Below are 19,502 nucleotides of genomic sequence, written 5' to 3' on the forward strand. Positions count from 1 at the left end.
CGCATAAAAGTCACTTTTCACAAATAGCTTGTTTGCTGCATTTTTGGGTCTAAAATTGGTGATTTGGGTGAAACCAGCCGATGTTCTACTGCTGATTAGTAAATATAAATAAATAAATAAATGAAATGGCTAGAATTGAAAGAGTTAATATGCTCTGGTCTATCCCAATGCAAATGGGTTGTTTATTTTATACATATAAATTAATTTATATGTGCTGAGCCAAAAGTTGTAATAAAAGTGTAATAATAATTTAATAACATAATAATGTATTACATGTAATTTGTAATGTGTAGTACATACATGCACTGCACATGTCTTAAAATCTGCTGGTATTGTAGCCGCATAATGGGCAAGGGGCAGCAGCGTTCCAACAGATTGGAACTGTTTTCTTTTTCTATTTCATACAGAGCAGTCTTAACTGTGAAACAACCGTGCATATGTAAATGTCTCATACTCGTGTTGTGTATAGACCCAGCACTATCGGCCCCTCTTGGGCGTGGCTCGCATGTGTTTGCAATTTTTTACACTTGAACCCTATGAACTCTGCCTAGCAACAAGTGGCCAGGACAAAATATGAGCTATAATGTTATTGATTTCAGCTGTAAAGTTTTTAGATGTTGCAACGCGTGAATGATTCGTTGTGCAGGAGTAGCTAAATGCAGAGTAGAGGAAGAAATTGGGCACTATTCAGCGGACGGCCGTGCTTCTGGGCACCATGTTGGGATAGTTAATGACTGGTGCGTATGTCAGTTACACAGCTGTGGTAGGAGCGAGCCAGCCAGCTGAGGAGTGAGTGGAGAGGGAAGAGGAGATGAGGAGTGAGCGAGAGAGATGCAATGGAGGGGGGAAAGGGGAGAACTGGACCGATATGAGGTATTAAGCTGTGCGTACGCAAGTGGAGTAAGCAGGCAGGGAATAAAGAAGGAACAGAGAGAGAGAGAGACGATGCCCAGATATTTCCGAGTCTTCTCATCTTCCTCCAGCAAGTCGAAGAAAAAAATGGCAGAGGCTGTCAGCCAAATCTTTGCAATTGTTGCTTCTGTGTGAGGCGTTTTGGTCAATAAAAAAAAGAAAATAGAAAAAGCAAAGTGGAGCTCATAAAGGGAAAGTAACTCAAATACTGCGCTGTCTTGTTCAATTTATACACATCTGTCCTGCCCCGTTACGTCAACGCTGGCTTTTCAAGTCTTAAAGAGGTTCTTGTGTTTCTTGCAAGGGCTTTTAAAAGCCGAGTTTTGTACCGGAAGCCATTTTTTCTCCAGGATCAGAGTGAATAAATACACTGCGGGAACTGGAAAGGACGCTTCGCGGGGATTGCTTTGACCTTGAATTGTCCTTCAGCGCTCACTCCCTCGAGGGTGTTGATTGAGATTTGGTGGTGGTTTGAGATGAATTTGCCGAACGTTGGTACGCGGGTGCGAAGCTGGACAGAATCATACGTACCGTCAAGTATTGCATTATTGACGTTCTAATTTGTGTTTTTCTTTGTGTCCCGTCAGGCAGACTCGTGAACAGGAGACGCCCCCGGATTTCTTCTATTTCTCCGACTTTGAGAGACACAATGCCGAGATTGCTGCCTTCCATCTCGACAAGTAAGTCCAGCCTCTCACGAATGTAAAGTTCGGATTGGGAAATTTCCTTCTTTATCTTATCATATTCTCAGTTGAACTATTTACTGGATGCCAGAAAGGTCGAGTACACAGCTGCGGAGCCTTTTCTGCTCAACGCGGAAGAAGGTCTGATCTATTCAAAATGGTCTCTACTCTTGTACTGTCTTGGGGCTCAGCTTACCCCATATGAAAATGTGTAACCTGGTGGTCTTAACTGGTTTCAACTGTGGATAAGTGTGCCAGAGTGCAGATATATAGAAAGACGCCAATCCAGGACAGGTCAAGTCACTTTTTTTTTCCCAGAGCTCAGTATTGTTTATTTGGCAGCCTTCCCGAGTCAGCATGTCATCATCGTCGCTCTTTTTTTGTTTTGTTTTTTGGGGTGCGTGCGTGTGTGTGGTCTACCTTTTGTTACATGGTGGGGCCAATATTTCGGGGCCCACCCATCCTTGTGGGGCCATTTTGCTGGGCCCCACAAGTTTAGAGGGTCAAGACTTGATTTTAGAGTTTAGGTTTGAATTGGGTTATGGTTGAGGTTAGGGTAAGGAATGGGGGTAGATAATCATTTTTGATGGTTGGGTCTAATCATTAATAGGCCTAATCTCACACACACACACAAATCCATTTTTGGAATGAAATTAGACATATCAAAGGGACAATCCTGTCAGTGGCCTTGGGAAGACGAAAAATGTCCATCGGATGTTGGTGACAAGAAGGTCAGGTCAAATCTTTGCCGCTTTGTGAACATGGAGAGACAAGGTCCCGCTTGATGTCGTGCTGATTTTTTTTTTGGGCCCCGATTGCTAATCTGCACCTCGTCATGTCAGCTCATTAAGCACCTGGCAGGGAAGACTGCAAAAGATGCACAACACTTGATGTGAAGGGCACCTTTGCCTTTGGATTATGAGCCATTATTTTTCATGAAGACCAGAATACTAATGTGGGAATTATGTTTTTCAGCTGTTTTACATCAAGGCGCGTCAATTAGCATAAAATGATTAGAACTATGATTGGAGAATTGCGAGACATTATATAGGGAATATCACTGCTCAGGTGCCATCGAGCAAGGCGCCAACCATTGTATAACTATGGCGTCATGGTGACCTGTACATTCCTTTATGTAACGCAGGCTATCGTTGGTTGGGCAATACCGCCTTAAAATAATACATCAATTCTTTTTTTCTTTTTCTTTTTTACAAAAATCCCATTTCCAGATCTAATCAGTGTTTTACCTTTTGCTTGTAGAAAAATCAAATGACAGTGACATTATTCAAATCTAGTTTGTTGTTTTGCCCCCCCAATCACCCACCCCCGGGTATTTATTCATTTCTCCTGACACCAAACGAGCTTTGAAACTTTTTTCAACCCACCACATTAACTTCCACAGAAATGATAAGAAATAAATATTGTTTATTCGCAGATAATGTGAAAATAAGTGCTTCCTCTCGGGAAGATGGAAAACAATGCGAGAATGATGAGTGGGAATTAAATGCGCTTGTTGCTTTTGGGGGAAATATTTACTCGAGCAGTGATTCTAGAATTTTTACCTCCTTAAAAATATAATTAATTTCCAAGTGTCACCATTATGATGAAATTAAAATGTAATAGCCTAGTGGGCCTTTATTTATTTATTTTATTTTTATTTTTTTATTTGATGTGGGTTTTATGAGGGAAAAATTTACTTTACTAACGATTTGATTGAAAAATTTACTCAACTTTAAAACAACCACCGCTACATACAAAGTGCTGTTCATGGAGCAAAAAATTGTCATGCAATAAGACAACAAGAAAGTTCAACAGTAAATTAATGACATCAAAAACGTGAACGCTACAAAATACTATAATCACTACACTCGAGGGTTTGGGAAAGTCATGAAAAATAGAGAAACAAAACACTGAGTGCTTTTTTTAAACGAGGTCCTCTCTATTTGCAGCCAGCTATTTTTGGGGACTCGAGACAGAACCCTGCTGTGAAAAGTGAAAATCTACAAGTAATTGGAGTCAAAATGACTTTTGCATGGGTCTATAAATGATTAATCAACTCTCAAAAAGAATTATTTATCAGTATTATTTTTGATAATTGTGAAGCATTCCCACTTAAATTATTGTGATTTTTATGCTCCACACTTTTTTTCTTCTTTTTTTTTTGCCGTGAAGCAACTCCCACGTAATACTTGCGATTTACACATTCACATTTCAACTTGCTTCAAAAAATTCCCGCCTCCCGGGGTATATATCATCTGATTCCACATTACTTACAGTTACGTTAAATAGCAAATTTTCCCCATTCATTTTCAACGGGACTGACAAATGTTCTCAAAGTCCCACTTCCCACGCCCACTTCCGTGCATACAACTGATCATCATTACCAGGTGTCTGATACTGCTCGGTGGCGCAGTTGGTAAAGTGCATTGTCCAGTAACCAGGAGGTTGCAGGTTTGAATCCCACCTCCAACTGTACTTTGCAAACAATTCCATGGCCGTTATGCTAAGTGATATACATGGAGACCAATTTATATCAGGAAATGGATTTTAACTCATTCACTGCCATTGACGGCTAAAAACGTCAAAAATTCATTAGTTTAAAATTCTTTCCCCCTCTTTTGTTAACAAGAGTATGAAAAGCTAAAACTTTTTAATTGTACATTTAGAACAGATATGAAATTTGTGATTAATCGTCATGCGATTAATTACGATTTACATTTTAATCACCTGACACCCCAAATTTTTTTATATTTTTTTAAATTAATTTATGGCAGTGAATGAGTTCATTTCACTGAAATGATTTAAGCACAAGCATTCAAATCTGCCGAAATTGCACTTTGTCTATTTGATTTAGTTTAGGGTTCACTGTATAAACGATGCATGTTAGCAGGGACATGTATTTTTTATTTATTTTTCATTTTATTTTTTTGTTAGGGAAATTGCCGAAACCTCGAAAGTGGCCCATCCGAGGTTATGTTTGCAGATCCGTTCCAAGTCTTGACAGGTCAAATACCAACAATGGGTGCAAAAACCTTCCTTATGTAACGCGGTGAAAAGAAGACACCGAGCAGAAGGTCAAGGTCTCCCTCCCATCTTGCGATCTTATTCTAGTTGGCGTCTGAAGACATTCGACGTTTTCATCTTTTACTGCTTTTATATTCTCTCCCCTTTCACCGCCTCCATCAATTTCACTTCTCTCAAAAGGCGGAGCTCGTACAGTGCAGCCGCGAGCCCCAAAGGCCGTTTGTCAGCGCCAATGAATGCGGCCCTCCCACAAGCAAGCATCCCACCCAACAATGACTGCATCCTCCTTACTTAGCTAAGAAGCACGCTCGGGGGAAGCTTCATGAAAAGGCTACAAAAAAGGAATGCTGGTGTGCGTTTTTGTTGTTTTTTGTTCATCCCGGCACAAGACGAGAGTGAGGTTACAACACTTGTCCGTTCACATGTGCGCCATCATGGCATGAAGCCGCTCGCTTCCTTCCTCCAGGCGCAATGACACACTTCTCCGTAAATTGCATTAGCAGCAGCCTTTGTCAACAGTCTGCTTCGCATCTGCTGCTCTTCTCGAACACACACACACATACTGGCAGCATATGTGTGTGTGGGTTAAGGGGAAGGGAAGAGGAGGAAACCAAAAGCAGGAAAGGCCCTGTGCCCGTTCTAAATATAAGCCAGGCAAGCTTTGCCAAAAGCAGCACTTGACTCTTTTTTTTTTCTTCCTCCCTCTTATTTTGTCTGTTCTAAATTAGACCAGGGCTGCGGAGCGGCGGCTGCTGGTGTTGCAGAGTGAGGCTACACTGCCTCCCAGGGGGCCCGTCGCCGCACAGAGCCTCCTTTTAAAAGCAGCACTAACAGCCAACGCCGCTTCTCTTATGGGCTACGCTGCCATTAACACACTTCATTGTGTTGATTGGATTTGCTTCAGCTGGGAAAAACTAAGCCAGAAAAGAGCAGCTAGCAAAACATATGAGATCAAATACTGTGCTTGGACGGAGCCATTTATTCAAGCACAGGGGTGGGCAAAATGGTAGGCACAAAGACCGCATTTTATTTTTAAAACTGGACCATAACAAAACCTCCCAAAACAATGTCTAAAAGGTGCAAACACAACATTGAAGCATTATGCTTGGGGCTGTTTTTGTGGCTTTCCACAATGTGGAGTGAATTATGAGCAGTTTGAAATAGCATTCAGTTTTAATGCAATACAATACAAAAACAAAAAAAGCCACGAAGTCTTATGCTAGAAAGGAAAAAATAAAAATGTCAGGAAAAGCTTCCTAGAACATCAGAGCTTTATTTGGAGGTAAGCAGAGGCACATGACTCTGAATGTGATTTTTTAATTATTAGTGAATATGTGGTTAATTTTGAACATTGCCACATTCTAGTTATAAGAGGGTGTGTACACTTGTGCAACCACATTATTTTAGTTGTTTGGTTTTGCTTCCCCTCGCAAAAAGTTTTTAATTCAAAAAATCGTTTGAATTGTTGGTTAATTATAGGTCAGACTAATGGTACGTGACATTGTTTGTCATTTTACCAGGGGTGTGTAGACTTTTTAATATCCACTGTATGTACTATTTGTTTTTATTTTATTATTCATGCTTAGTTTTTATTTTTTTATGAATCATTATTATTTTTATTTTTACTAATTTATTATAATCACAATGTGGAAGGAATTGTGAGCAGTTTGAAATATCATTTATTTTTAATACAAATTTTAAAAAAATACAATAAAATTAAAAAAAAGCCACGCAACCACATTATTTTAGTTCTTTGGTTTTGCTTCCCCTCACAAAAACATTTTAATTAAAAAAAATGTTTGAAATGTTGAGGTTAAAGGTCAGACTAATGGTAGGCTTATGTGACATCGTATGGCATTTTACCATGGGTGTGTAGACTTTTTATATCCACTGTATATAAAAATATCTGGATGAAAACTTATTTAATTACAATTTTTTATTTTATTCATGGTTAGTTTTTATTTTTATATTCCTCATCATTATTATTATTTTTATTTTCGCAAATTTATTCTAATCAGGTTAAACGTATACTGTTACAATTGTTAAGTGTTTTTGTTGATTATTAGGTAATTATTTAATGATATTAAGAAAAGAAACATGATTAACTAATTTTAAGTTGAGAAAAATGGTAAATGATAAATAAATAGAAAATTCTTAAACGGGGTCATACATCCTTATATGTGGAGTATGTGAATGATGTGAAATAAAGAAATAAATAAAGTGATGCTGTTGGCATTAGCTTGTATGCAGACCGTGCCAAACAAACACTGCTGTGCAGCCATCTGGGTGGCTTAAATAAACGTGACTGACTTAGTCTGTTACTTTGCTCTATTTGACATTATGGCCAAGTGGGCAGTGCCATGTCACAACCAGCAGATGGCGCTTTCTTTACTTTTTATTTAATGCAGATATTCAATTGGGTTTAGTGGCTGCTACTAGAAACTGGGCATTATTCAGTCCTATCCATTTTGGAGACAATTGGCTGCACTGAGAGAAAAGGGGGTGAATAATTCCACACACCGTACTTTTCAGTTATTTATTTGTTAATTTATTATTCTTAATCTCAATAGTTCAATCTTGTAAGATTGCGACTTCAACTTTTATTTTCATTGCGACCTTCATAATGTGTCGCCAAAATCTATGAATTCTGCCTAGCAACGCGTGTGTGCCTAAACAGGAATACATTTTCTCTATTCCTCTAAATCTTTCCTCGCCGTTTTCCACTCTTTTATTTTGGTCTGTCCGGTTCTTCTTCTGCCCCCAGGCCTGTCCATTAGCAGTTGTCAGGGGCTATCAATTGTTAAAGAGTCAGTGCTGATGTCGTACTGAAGACCACAGATGCATAAAATCGACATTTGGCACGCACACATCCGCCAAGGAGGACCTCTCTTCTCTTCCTATCACAACAATCCCACAACCTGGCTTTCCACTTAAAGTGTGCTAGCTCATGGCGCATGAACCACAAAAGCCTTAACGCTTGGTGCATAAATACAATTTCCCGGAACGGATGGTGAAGTTCTATCTTGCCTCGCTTTGACATCAGGATGATGTATGTGTGTTGTGTGAGTGGAGGTTAAAAGACGTCTGGTGTGGAATGGTGGCCACACAAGGACCGCTGATGCAGTGTGGTCATGGTGCCCCCTGGCGGCGACATCCATCATGATGAGAGACGTATTTAAACGGCATATGTGCCCCAGTGGCCTAATGGATAAGGCACTGGCCTCCTAAGCCAGGGATTGTGGGTTCGAGTCCCATCTGGGGTGTGAAGTATTTAGTCCAAATTTTAAATGGGGTTGTTTTAATTGTCATTCACCCACTATGTTGATACCTTAATCATCTTGTGTCTGTCTTGGCTTGCTGTAGGATTTTGGACTTCCGCCGCGTCCCTCCAGTAGCCGGCAGACTTGTCAACATGACCAAGGAGATCCGAGATGTCACACGGGATAAGAAGCTCTGGCGGACATTCTTCATATCGCCAGGTAGCGGACACCTCGACTTAAAGAAAGCAAAAACAAATGTAAATCATTCATATAAAGCTAATTGTGAAAGAATACTGGCAACGTTTATTATAATGGAGGGTAACTGCAAGCGGGCTTGCATCAAAGCACAGCAGTTAATGAGCTATGCAACTTTTGGGTCACGTGCAAGTGGGGGCGTCTCACGGGACCGAATTTACTCACAGTCTCAGCAATTAATACAAGTCACTGAATCCCTCCAGGGGTCATTAATCTTGTCTGAACGTCCTTCCAAAATATGTGTGGCGTGAATTCTTAAAGAGCAAAAAGAGAGTGCGGGCATGAAGAACTGAATTTGACTACAACTATAAATGTAATTAGTTTTCTCATTAACATCACTCACAAAGAAATGAGACACACTATATTTGTATATATTGTGGATCTTCATATATATTCACTCACTGGTCGAATAAAGGCCTACATGACAAAGAATGACTAGACAAAATGAGAATGACTAATACAGGACCATAACAAATGCATAGCAACTAGCAAGATCATCATCATAAGAGACATAGCAACTGCATAGCAACTAGCAACATCATCATCATCACAAGCTACAAACAAGGACCATAATATCATAAGGGACATGGAAACCGCATAGCAACTGACAGTGCCATCGTCACGAGGAAAATCATAAGGGACATAGCAACTGCATAACAACTGACATCATCATTAGCATCATCACAAACGATAAACAAGGACCATAACATAAGCGACATGGAACTGCATAGCAATTGACATAATGTCATCTACAACATAACAACTGACAACATCATCATTATCATCATCACAAGCGATAAACAAGGACCATAACGTCATAAGGGACATAGAAACCGCATAGCATCTGACAATGTCACAGTCACTAGGAAAATCATAAGGGACATAGCAACTGCATAACAACTGATATCGTCATTATCATCATCACAAGCGATAAACAAGGACCATAACATAAGTGACATAGAACTGCATGGCAACTGACATGATGTAATCTTCACTAGGGACATAAACTGCATAACCACAAACAATATCATCATCATTTTCATCATCATCATTATCATCACAAGGGCCAAATAAGGACCATAACATCATAAGGGACATAAACACTGCCTAGCAGCTGACAATGTCATCGTCACTAGGAAAATCCTAAGGGACATAGCAACTGCATAACAACTGACATCATCACAAGGGACAAATTAGAACCATAACAGCACAATGACCCCATGAGCCAACGCAAAACACAGTCATAACTATGTGTGTATGTATGTACACTTTATAAATGTACGTCCATTTGTTTCAATCTGTCCTTAGCCAACAATGTGTGTTTCTACGGAGAATGTTCGTACTATTGCTCGACGGAGCACGCCCTGTGCGGTAAGCCCGACCAAATAGAAGGATCCCTGGCCGCCTTCCTCCCGGACCTGACCCTCGCCAAGCGCAAAACCTGGAGGAACCCGTGGAGACGCTCCTACCACAAACGCAAGAAGGCAGAGTAAGAAAATGGACACTTTGGTCATCCGAATGAGAGAAGACACGCGTGTGGAAAAATATGTTTCGATGATGTGATACTCAGATGGGAAGTTGACCCGGACTACTGTGAGGAGGTCAAACAGACTCCGCCCTATGACAGTGGGACAAGACTTCTGGACATAATGGACATGACCATCTTTGACTTCCTCATGGGTCAGTTGGATATGTTTTGTTTAGATTACATAATTTACGATGTCATTTCTGCATCAAGAATCATTTTGATTTCTTTGATTACTTACTGATTACTTATTTCTTCAGATGAATAATAGTTTTTTGTTTCCTTGCTTTTTGATTCTAATTTGATTCTAATTTGTGTATATATATATATATATATATATATATATATATACACACACACACACACAAATTAAAATCAAGAAGCAAGGAAACAAAAAAAAAAAAATCTGAAATTGGTCATATATATTCATACACATTCGTCATAAATGCTCTTTCCTGTTTCTGGACAGGAAACATGGACCGGCATCATTATGAGACGTTTGAAAAGTTTGGAAACGAGACGTTCATCATCCACTTGGACAACGGCAGGGGGTGAGAACACTTCACGCATGATGTTTTGGACAATGTTCAGGCCACAGCCCTCTCTAATAGAAAAGTAGTGCTTTGCCGCCATATTGTGATATCTTTATGAATCTTTTGGGGAGCGTCAATCATACTCCATTTGTAATGGCTGACCACAAACAAAAAGTTCAAAATGAACCCTCCATTCTTGTTTCCCCCTCTGCAGGTTTGGAAAGCACTCCCACGACGAGAAGTCCATTCTGGTGCCACTGGCACAGTGCTGCCGGTAAAATGATGCTTATGTTGCCCGTGTGTGTCGGAGTGTGCGCTTGAGCTAATGATCTGGATTTTGTGCAGGGTCCGCAAGTCGACCCACTTGCGTCTGCAGCTGCTGGCTAAGGAGGAGTACAAGCTGTCCACCCTGGTGGCAGAATCCCTGCTGAGGGATCATCTCCGTCCCATCCTCATCCAGCCGCACCTGGACGCCATGGACCGCCGACTACGCCAGGTCAGCACTTTTGCACTCACTTTATGTATCACGCCATTAGCGCTAGTGCAGCTACTTTTAAATACATGGAAATATCATGGAAAAGTTTGTCCTTGAAGTTCAACTCAAATGAAACTCAACAACCTACACACATTAAATACTCTTTACCTACATTAAAATAATTTTCTATTGTTTCCTACTTAGTAGTCTAATTTCTTGATGGTGAATTTGGGGGCTTGTGTAAGCTATAATCAAAATAAAATATTACTTGTGAAATTTCACTCTGTGCGAACTTATATAACGGGTTTCACTTTTTGGATTGAACTATTCTGCTTATTTCTCATCTGATATTATAATTCAGTGAGGTTCTCAAAGAGAATCACTGATATGCTGGCTCCCTCTAGTGGCATGTCAAAGAATCACAAAAAAAAAGACATTAAATGCACGAAATAATACAATGAAAGATATCAGGATAGCTTTTTTTCCAGCATGCATACAGTCTGTTAAAACATTTCCTAATATCAAGTACAGTGCTTTTTCATTTTTTTCACTTTTTGTGTACTGTAAATTTGCATGAAATCTAAACTTTTACTTTTATGTGCAATACATTTTTATGTGCCCATTATTTCAGTTTTTGTTTTTTGCTTTTTTTTGGGGGGGGGGGGGTTTATATATGTGCAGTGACTTTCAATCATAAATATCGGTAGCTCTACTTTTTTTTCGGAATAAAATCACCACCTCATTTTTGATGAACACTTAAAGGTAAGTCTACTACATTACTATTTTTTAATATTCCCCATTATAGTGGGACTTTTTTATTTTTTATTGATGATACTGATATCAGAAATTTAGCAGCACAATATTTCATATTTTCTTATTATTTGTCTGTGCATATTGTGTAATTTTAAAATTGTAATCCCTCATAAAGTTGAACTTTGTTAAACTAACTGAAAAGTAACTCATCCGCCAATGTCATATTGATCAGTATCTATCGGCAGCCAATCACAGGCACTTCTCAATATCGGTATTTACTGAGAGCTGTTGCCCTGTTATTATTTTTAAATTTTCCACTGTGCTATCAGTTTATATGATTGGTCCGTTTTTACTATTTACGATATGATACCATACAATTAGGACAAGATTGTTCTGCTGTTTTTTCAGGTTCTGCAGGTTCTAGTGGAATGCATTGAAAAGGAGGGCTACAGTTATGTGGTGGAGGACGACCTCCAAAGGAGCCAATGGACAGAGGAGAGCGGGCCGAGGATGAGGTAGCTGGCGCGAGGTGGCGTCCACGTTGGATAGAACTTGAGCTCGGAGGGTTTCAATTTCCTCCTGATGCCATGTGAGCGCTTTCAAGCCAAATTTCCTGAAGGTCAGAACCGAGCGTACGCAACAGAACTCAACGCGGATCCGCGGCTGATCTGGGATGGGACCGTTAACTTGAGTCGGATCTCCCCGCGTCACCTCTAAAATGATGTTGCAGCAAGACTTGTCTCCTTGTGGACCTTTTTTTGAATTCAGTGAATTCTGAGGGACTTGTCGATATTCTTCAAGCTGACAAATGTGTTTCTACGTACCGATGACATCACAAATGTTCAATTGAGTTGCCCTGGAGGAGGAGCTGATTGTTTTTGTCATCTGAAAAACAATACAAAAAGTAACTTGTGTAAAGTAGAGGAATTGATCTGCTATTTTATTTCCTATCAAAGCTCTTTGGGATTTAAACCATTTTAATTGGAGTGCAGGTTAACTCGTGAATTTGCCCATGAATATTGCCCATAAATGTCTTGGTGAGAGTATTTATTGAAACCCCTATTTATTGTTTGAACACAAATAGGTACAAACTCAGCCTCAAAAATAACATCATAGTGGTGTACTTTCTTGTTTTCCCCACAAGAGGGCGCTATTGCTGTGCGCAAAACAAGCAGGTAGGTCAGGAAACGTAACAAGAAATTGAGTTTGTGTCATTTAACTCTCAACTGCTGTCTTATTTCTATCACCAGTCACAACATTAGGTACGCTTGCGCCATGTAATTAACTCCCAATACAAGGGCTTTGTCAAATATGATCTTATATTTGATGTTATATTGCTTGCGGGTGTACCTAATATTGTGGCCAGTGAGTGTACATGGTACCAAAAAGCCAAATGTTAATTGGGTTTGTTTGTTTGTTTGTTTGTTTGTTTTTGTACTATAATTGATGTCCAGGTGTTGCTATCGCGGGGAGATTATTTTTCGGGGGTGTACATTTCTTTCATCAACAACAGCTTTGACGGCTGAGCTGTTGGTCGAGCCGGCGGTTCCGCCATTGGCTCAAATTTAATATATACCATAGGAAAATCTAGTGCCTGTGCAATGATAGAAACTTGAATGTCTGGTTTCATACGGTTTCAGTTCCGCCCGGAGACGAGTACGGCTAAGATGTGTGAGTTGAGTGTGTGCTCATTCCGTCTGTTGTACAAAAGCTTTTCTACAGTCCTGTGTCAATGCATTGTGTGTGGGTGTTTGTGAGGGGATCCATGGCGAAATGTTTTTTTTATTTTCATCAACAGGACATTGTTTCTGTGGAATTTTTGTTCATTTCTTTGCATCATGGTTAAAGTGCAATAAAACAAAAATAAACAGAAACCAAAGTCTTCTTTTTTTCCCCCCCGCATGATTATTTGTTTAAAAAGATATACAATAATGAAATAATGCGAAAATCTACCATTAATCGACACCCTCGCTATTGAATTGCCTGGTCATGCCACAAGATGGCGGCAAAGGACTGTTACGTGAGGGTTCACTGTTGTGTACGTTTCGTAACGTTTTTGTTAATGGAAATATGTGCCCTGGCTAAAGTATCATCTCAACAACATAAAGATAAACTCAAAGTGAGCCAAAAATCTGAGTAATATAAAAAGTTATGCTGGTAAACGAGAGTTCACAGGAAAATGGCCTTCAGACACGGAATTATGTTGTGATAACTTTTTAGTTTTTATCAAGAAAACTTTATAATAGTTAAGACCCCAACACGCACAAATTGAGTCATGAATGGAGGAGGCGGAGCCGGACAACTACTGTCCGCATCGAGCCGCAGACAAGCCACCAGGAAGCATCGTCATGGGAACGAGTCATGAAGATGCTTATCAGCTCTCACCTCCAACCCACTCGATTCAACCTAATGATTAGCCCAAACGAGAGAGGCTGAAATGGTGGCGTAAAGGACGATTCCTACATTACCCATAAGACACCGCACTTGTTGCAATGCTGGTGGTCACATTTAGCTATCCGCTAAATACATTTATTATTTCTTCTTTTTTCATTTTTTAAATTGATCTCGTCTGTAAGGTTCAGACAGAAGTTTATATGCATTTGTTTCTACTTTCTTCTTATTTATTTATTTATGTATTTATTTGACTACTTATCATATTATAATAGTTAAGATGCAACCATATAACCATTGATACAACACTGTCATAACAACAGCTGCTTTATAAAAAAAAAAAAATCTGCTTATAAAATAAACTCTACATGTACATTATTTTTTTAAATGTAATTTTCAGTTTTGAGGTATAGTTCCAAATATCTAGTCATTTTTTATTTTAAACTTTCCAACTAGTGACTTCATGTGAATATTCAGCTCCTTTCTAAGAAGAAAAAAAGATCTTAATTTCCATTTACTGAAAATAAATATTTATTTTCTTACTGGCTGGAAGAGCAGGCCCTTATCCATCTTTATGACTTGCAAACTGCATCATGTAATATGTATTAAAAAAAAATGTGTTAGTGTTAAAAGCTTATTAAAGTACTGTAGCAACATTTGCTGGTGCTAAACTTTGTATTACATTTTCTTTATCGTGGTTGTCGTTGCCTCATATAAAAAGTTATTATTATTATTATTATTCATATGCAGTATTACCAGAAAGGATACACCGTGTAATCAATGGCAATGCGACTTCTGAGCTTTGTAATGTTAAATGTGGCGTCCCGCAGGGGTCATTACTTGGCCCTCTCTTGTTTTAACATCTGCATGCTTCCGCTTGTTGATATTATACGTATATATATATAACGTTAGTTCGCTGAGATTAAAGAATGTATGACTTTATTTTTTTTTGCTCCTTAACTATAAATGAACTTAACCAGATGCCTACAAAGGTCTACAACGTGCAAAGCTTTTCATCCCAGTATTACAGTCACTGTCCAAAATAATCCACGAGTACTCGTGTCCTGCACCAACGGGCCCACACACGGAGGCCCTCGCAGACCTCGGGGTGTTTTCCCCGCCTCGACCGCCTCACGGGACCCGTACAATTGCTCCGTTCAGAGTCCCTCAAAAATACCCACCCCCACTATTTTATAGACACGGAAACAATTTACGGTCATTACAGATCATTACAGATAGTATCTCCAAAACTTCCCGTTGTTGACTAAATGTCTGCCAGAGTAGACACACACACACACACACACACACGCAAACACACACACTGTACAGTCAAAAGAGTTAAAGAGGAGGAAAAGGAAAACAAAGATGCAAAGGGTTTGTTTGTTGGTTTGGGCTTAGCAGGTTTAACTACAGCGGCAGAGATTAGACTATAAAAAGAAGCAAAAATAAAACATAAAAGCAGTTTGCAAGAACAGTGGACCACCCACAACCTTCTTGGATGTGAGTGTTTTTCTTTCCTTTCAGATAAGCAGGCTGCTACTGTGAGACAATCACGACTCAGTACCGCATGTATCAGAATCGGATTTATTGGACAAGTATGTCGTATGTCATCATGTATGAGAAAAACGAAAGAGAAAAACGACCAACAGAGGGAGATAGAAGGGGAAGACTGGAGGTCCCTCTAATTAGCGTCCCAAGATTCTTAGCTGGAATAAATGGAAACATGGGGAACAAATAACAAGGCCCAAATAACATGATCGATGTCGACTAGAAAAAAAATTAAGAAATGATGATGGATGGGGTTGTTTTTTTCTGTTTGTTTTGTTTTTCATCCCAATATGTGGAAAGGGGTTGAGGTCAATGCTCGGTCAACTTTTTCAACACTAATCTTATCAAAGCGGGATTTAATGGATGTTGGAAAAGTGTTCCCTATGTTTAAAAGTTTTGTAAAATACAAAATTCTATTGAGCATTTACATTGTACTGAAATACTTTTTGCATTAATTTAGCTATTATTTACATTATTTCATTAAATAATTGACTATTTGATTTTGTAAGAAAAAAAAAAGATATGAAGGTGGGGTACATTTGGAAGCTTGTAAAATACAAAATGCTATTGAGCATTTGCATTGTACTGGATACACCCCCCCCCCCTATTAATTTAGTTGTTATTTAATTATTTCATCAAATAAGATTTGATTTCACTGGAAATCCCCAAAAAATAGAAAAGGAGATGACGGTGGGGTACGTTTAGAAGTTTGTAAAATACAAAATGTTTTTGAACATGTACATTGTACTGCAATACATTTTTTGCATTAATTTAGCTGTTATTTAATTATTTAATTAAATAATTGGCTTTTTACTTCAACGGGGGGGAAAACTTAAAAAAATAAAGAAAATGAGATGACGGTGGGGTACGTTAAGAAGCTTGTAAAATATAAAATGCTATTTTTTGCATTAATTTAGCTGTTATTTAATTATTTCATTAAATAATTGGCCATTTGATTTCATTGGGGGGGGGGGGATGAGATGGAGGTGGAGCAGTAACCATTCGTGGAGACCATCCGGGGCAAGACAGAGAGGAGGGAGGGGGGTGGGTGGGTGAGGAGGATGTTGAGGGTGGGGGGGGGGGGTCTGGAGGAGGAGGAGGAGGCCATCAGCAGGAGAGCTCCCAGTGGACGTCGGCTGGTTGAGCAGAGCAGAAGGAGAAGAAGGAGAAGGTGTTGCTGCTGGAGACACTTTTTTTTTTGGGGTGGGGGGGAAATCACACAACAAGTGAAGCGTAGACATGTTTGACACTTCTCACTATCCGTTCAACTGTTTCAATTATGATGGAGACGCGTACGCTTCTTGCAGCACGGACCAGGAGAAGAAGATGTGTCGGCCCGCCTACAGGTAGGAAAGAGTGAAACTTCACTTTTCAGTTTGGTTCGCTTTAGAAGAACAAAAGTTATCTCAAGGCCTTTTTTGAATGAAGATGTACCATTGGCCGGTTTTATTATTGACTAAAATTGTCACATAATAGGCTTGAAATTGTTAATCAATTATTAAACAATATAGTCCAAATTATATAAAAAATATATGACACACACAATATTAATGCCATAATGTAGGCAAAGTCTCATATTTGTAGGTTAGCATGTTATGTGCATTAATAAAGAGATGTATTAAGAATACTAGAAATTAGTTTTTTTTTTTTTTAGAATTACTTTTAAATAAGATTTTTTTTTCTTATGCAGTACTGCCTTTGAAGAAATATATGAACAAATATGAACATAGAACGATTTGAACAGATTATTTTACATTTTGATAGCTTTATATAGCGATTAAAAAAATACTTGACATTTTTACTTCCACTTATTTTCTATTTGACTCGACTAATTACAGTATTTTCACTTTTTTTTGGTTCAAGATATGGTCACGTGTACATTCTTTGATTGTTATATAGCTAAGAATGTACAATTAATGTAATACACATAATCACATAATATTTCATTAACATCCAAAAGCAAAATGAATTCGATATATTTCAGGGTCACTTGAATTAAAATCTGAATATTGAAGAATTCATGGAAAATACAAAATGCTAAAGTAAATACTAAATAACTACAAATACATAAATAAATAAATACTGTTTATTTATTTACTCATTCATTCATTTACTTATAAATACATTTTAAACATTTTAATTATTAAAAAATAAAGGGTAAATATTATTTATTTATTTGCTTATTTCAAGGTTCCAGTACTCTTTACATTATACATGCAGAATCTTAATAAATAATGTGTGCGTGTTTGTGTCAGCTACATCGCCCTGATCGCCATGGCGATCCAACAGAGCCCCGAACAGCGCGTCACGCTATCAGGCATTTATGAGTTCATCATGAGGAGGTTCCCTTACTACCGCTCCAATCAGAGAGCCTGGCAGAACTCCATCAGGCATAACCTGTCGCTCAACAGCTGCTTCATCAAGGTGGACACATACGATTTTGTTCACGCAGTATTTTGGAGGTTTAAAGCGTCTTATTGTTGCCTCGCAGGTCCCCAGGACGGAGGGAAACGAGAAAGGAAAAGGCAACTTTTGGACTTTTGCCACAGGATGCGAATCCATGCTTGACCTCTTTGAAAACGGAAACTTCCGGCGTCGCAGGCGCAGGCGGAACATGAAAATTGGCCTCCGCGACACGGGAGAGGCTCCGCTCCGGCCCGCCGGCAGCCCCGGCAAGCAGCGCGCGCCCGCCGTCCGCCACCCCCAGGCGGACTCCGACCTTTGCCCTTTGAACCCCCACAGGCCTCGGCCGTGCCCCACGCCCAACCCCCTCGCCCCGAAACCCGAGTCGGAGATCAAGTTCAGCATTGACTACATCCTGTCTACCCCGGACCCGCCCGTGTCTGGGTTCAGATCCTCCCACACAGGCCCGGCAGGACCACCCATTCATGTTCTGGAGCCCCATCATCTGAACCTGCACTTTTGGACCCTGTGAGGGTGGGGGCCGGGGCCGGGGCCACTCACACACTGGAGCAAACTGTGAGGATTTTTTGACAGACAATAGTCATTTTATTGACTTTAAACTGTAATTAAATGAGAAACAAACTATAAAGGTACAGTAAAATGTGTTGACTTGCATCACAGAAACTAAAATATCGGATTCAAATATAATGCAGTGTAGTGTAAAAATAGACAATAGTGTTTCACGTAGCCTACATGAGCTATATAGCTTTAATGAAGATTTTGCATATTTTGTCTGATGTCGACACTAAGTTAAACGGACCGGATAAAAAAATTGCTGCTGAAAAATGTTTATGCCAAGGTCAATGGATGAGATGTTTGCCTTACATTCACACATAAAATATACACCTGATTTAATTATTAGCAGTATAAACAAGATGCTAACCCATCAGCTTACAACTGAAATAATAGGTAACATTAGTTAACAGTTATGAGATTTCAATGTGTTGGGACAAATTAAAACCTATGAAATCACACAAACAAGTTGAGCCTCGTTTTATCTTCAAATCCACTATTTTCCAGAATCTGCATCGAATATTCATATTATTTATTTCCAAACAAGCTTATAAGGAAAGTGAAGTCAAACATTTTGTTTACAATAATATTCTGATTAATATTATGTTTGTGGAATATGAATTAAGCAGCAAAATCCACCAATTTTTATCCATCTCAGGATGGATTTTGTCACTTGCTGTCAACTGAAAATGACATCACACTTCTTAAGCAAGTGACAAAATGGCCGCTCCCTGAGGTGGTATTTTGCTGCTTAATTAAAATTCCACAAACACAATATTAATTAGAATACCTTGTTTAGTAGTGACATTTTTTATTTTTTATTTAACAATTAAAAATTTAATATGTATTTCAATGGTAAAAATAGCATTCCATAATACTGTATTATTTTATAAAAACATACAGTAGGCAAATTAAATGGAATTAAATTCTGGTGTACCCACCTGTGCACTGAAGTGCGGTCAGGATAGGCAAGGTAGGCACTGTTTACCCCAGGCGGAAATGAAAGTTGAAACCGTTTGCCTTTTTCTATTTGTTTTAATTATTTCTATCATTTCAGAAAGCCTACACTACCTATACTTTTAAAAGTGACAACATTTGGTGATTTTCATACCTCGTCTGGCCTGCAGGCAAAAATACTGCAAAAATTATCCTCCTGAAGGCACACCG

General features: G+C 39.0%; 2 protein-coding genes and 1 non-coding gene across 3 annotated transcripts in view; all 3 read left to right on the top strand.

The window, feature by feature from the left end:
• Positions 1-12,341, top strand: part of fam20cb (FAM20C golgi associated secretory pathway kinase b) — a 66,055-nt gene extending 53,714 nt beyond the window's left edge. The window contains exons 4-11 of the mRNA XM_086064716.1: positions 1,500-1,592; positions 7,983-8,098; positions 9,443-9,623; positions 9,705-9,814; positions 10,129-10,210; positions 10,407-10,466; positions 10,538-10,688; positions 11,829-12,341. Coding sequence (XP_085920842.1) covers positions 1,500-1,592; positions 7,983-8,098; positions 9,443-9,623; positions 9,705-9,814; positions 10,129-10,210; positions 10,407-10,466; positions 10,538-10,688; positions 11,829-11,939 — 904 coding nt within the window. The 3' untranslated portion in view covers positions 11,940-12,341. The remainder of the gene's footprint in view (positions 1-1,499; positions 1,593-7,982; positions 8,099-9,442; positions 9,624-9,704; positions 9,815-10,128; positions 10,211-10,406; positions 10,467-10,537; positions 10,689-11,828) is intronic.
• Positions 7,810-7,882, top strand: trnar-ccu (transfer RNA arginine (anticodon CCU)). Its single transcript has one exon. It is a non-coding gene; the product is annotated as a tRNA-Arg (tRNA).
• Positions 12,342-16,531: 4,190 nt separating the features above from the next.
• Positions 16,532-18,451, top strand: foxl3 (forkhead box L3). The gene is made up of 3 exons (XM_086064941.1): positions 16,532-16,705; positions 17,615-17,783; positions 17,851-18,451. The coding sequence occupies exons 1-3, from the start codon at positions 16,599-16,601 to the stop codon at positions 18,292-18,294; spliced, it is 720 nt and encodes a 239-aa protein (XP_085921067.1). The 5' UTR covers positions 16,532-16,598; the 3' UTR covers positions 18,295-18,451.
• Positions 18,452-19,502: the final 1,051 nt, after the last annotated feature.

Source organism: Leptonotus elevatus, chromosome 20, assembly GCF_054856555.1.
Source record: "Leptonotus elevatus isolate MCC_2025b chromosome 20, RoL_Lele_1.0, whole genome shotgun sequence".
Classification (NCBI taxonomy): domain Eukaryota; kingdom Metazoa; phylum Chordata; class Actinopteri; order Syngnathiformes; family Syngnathidae; genus Leptonotus; species Leptonotus elevatus.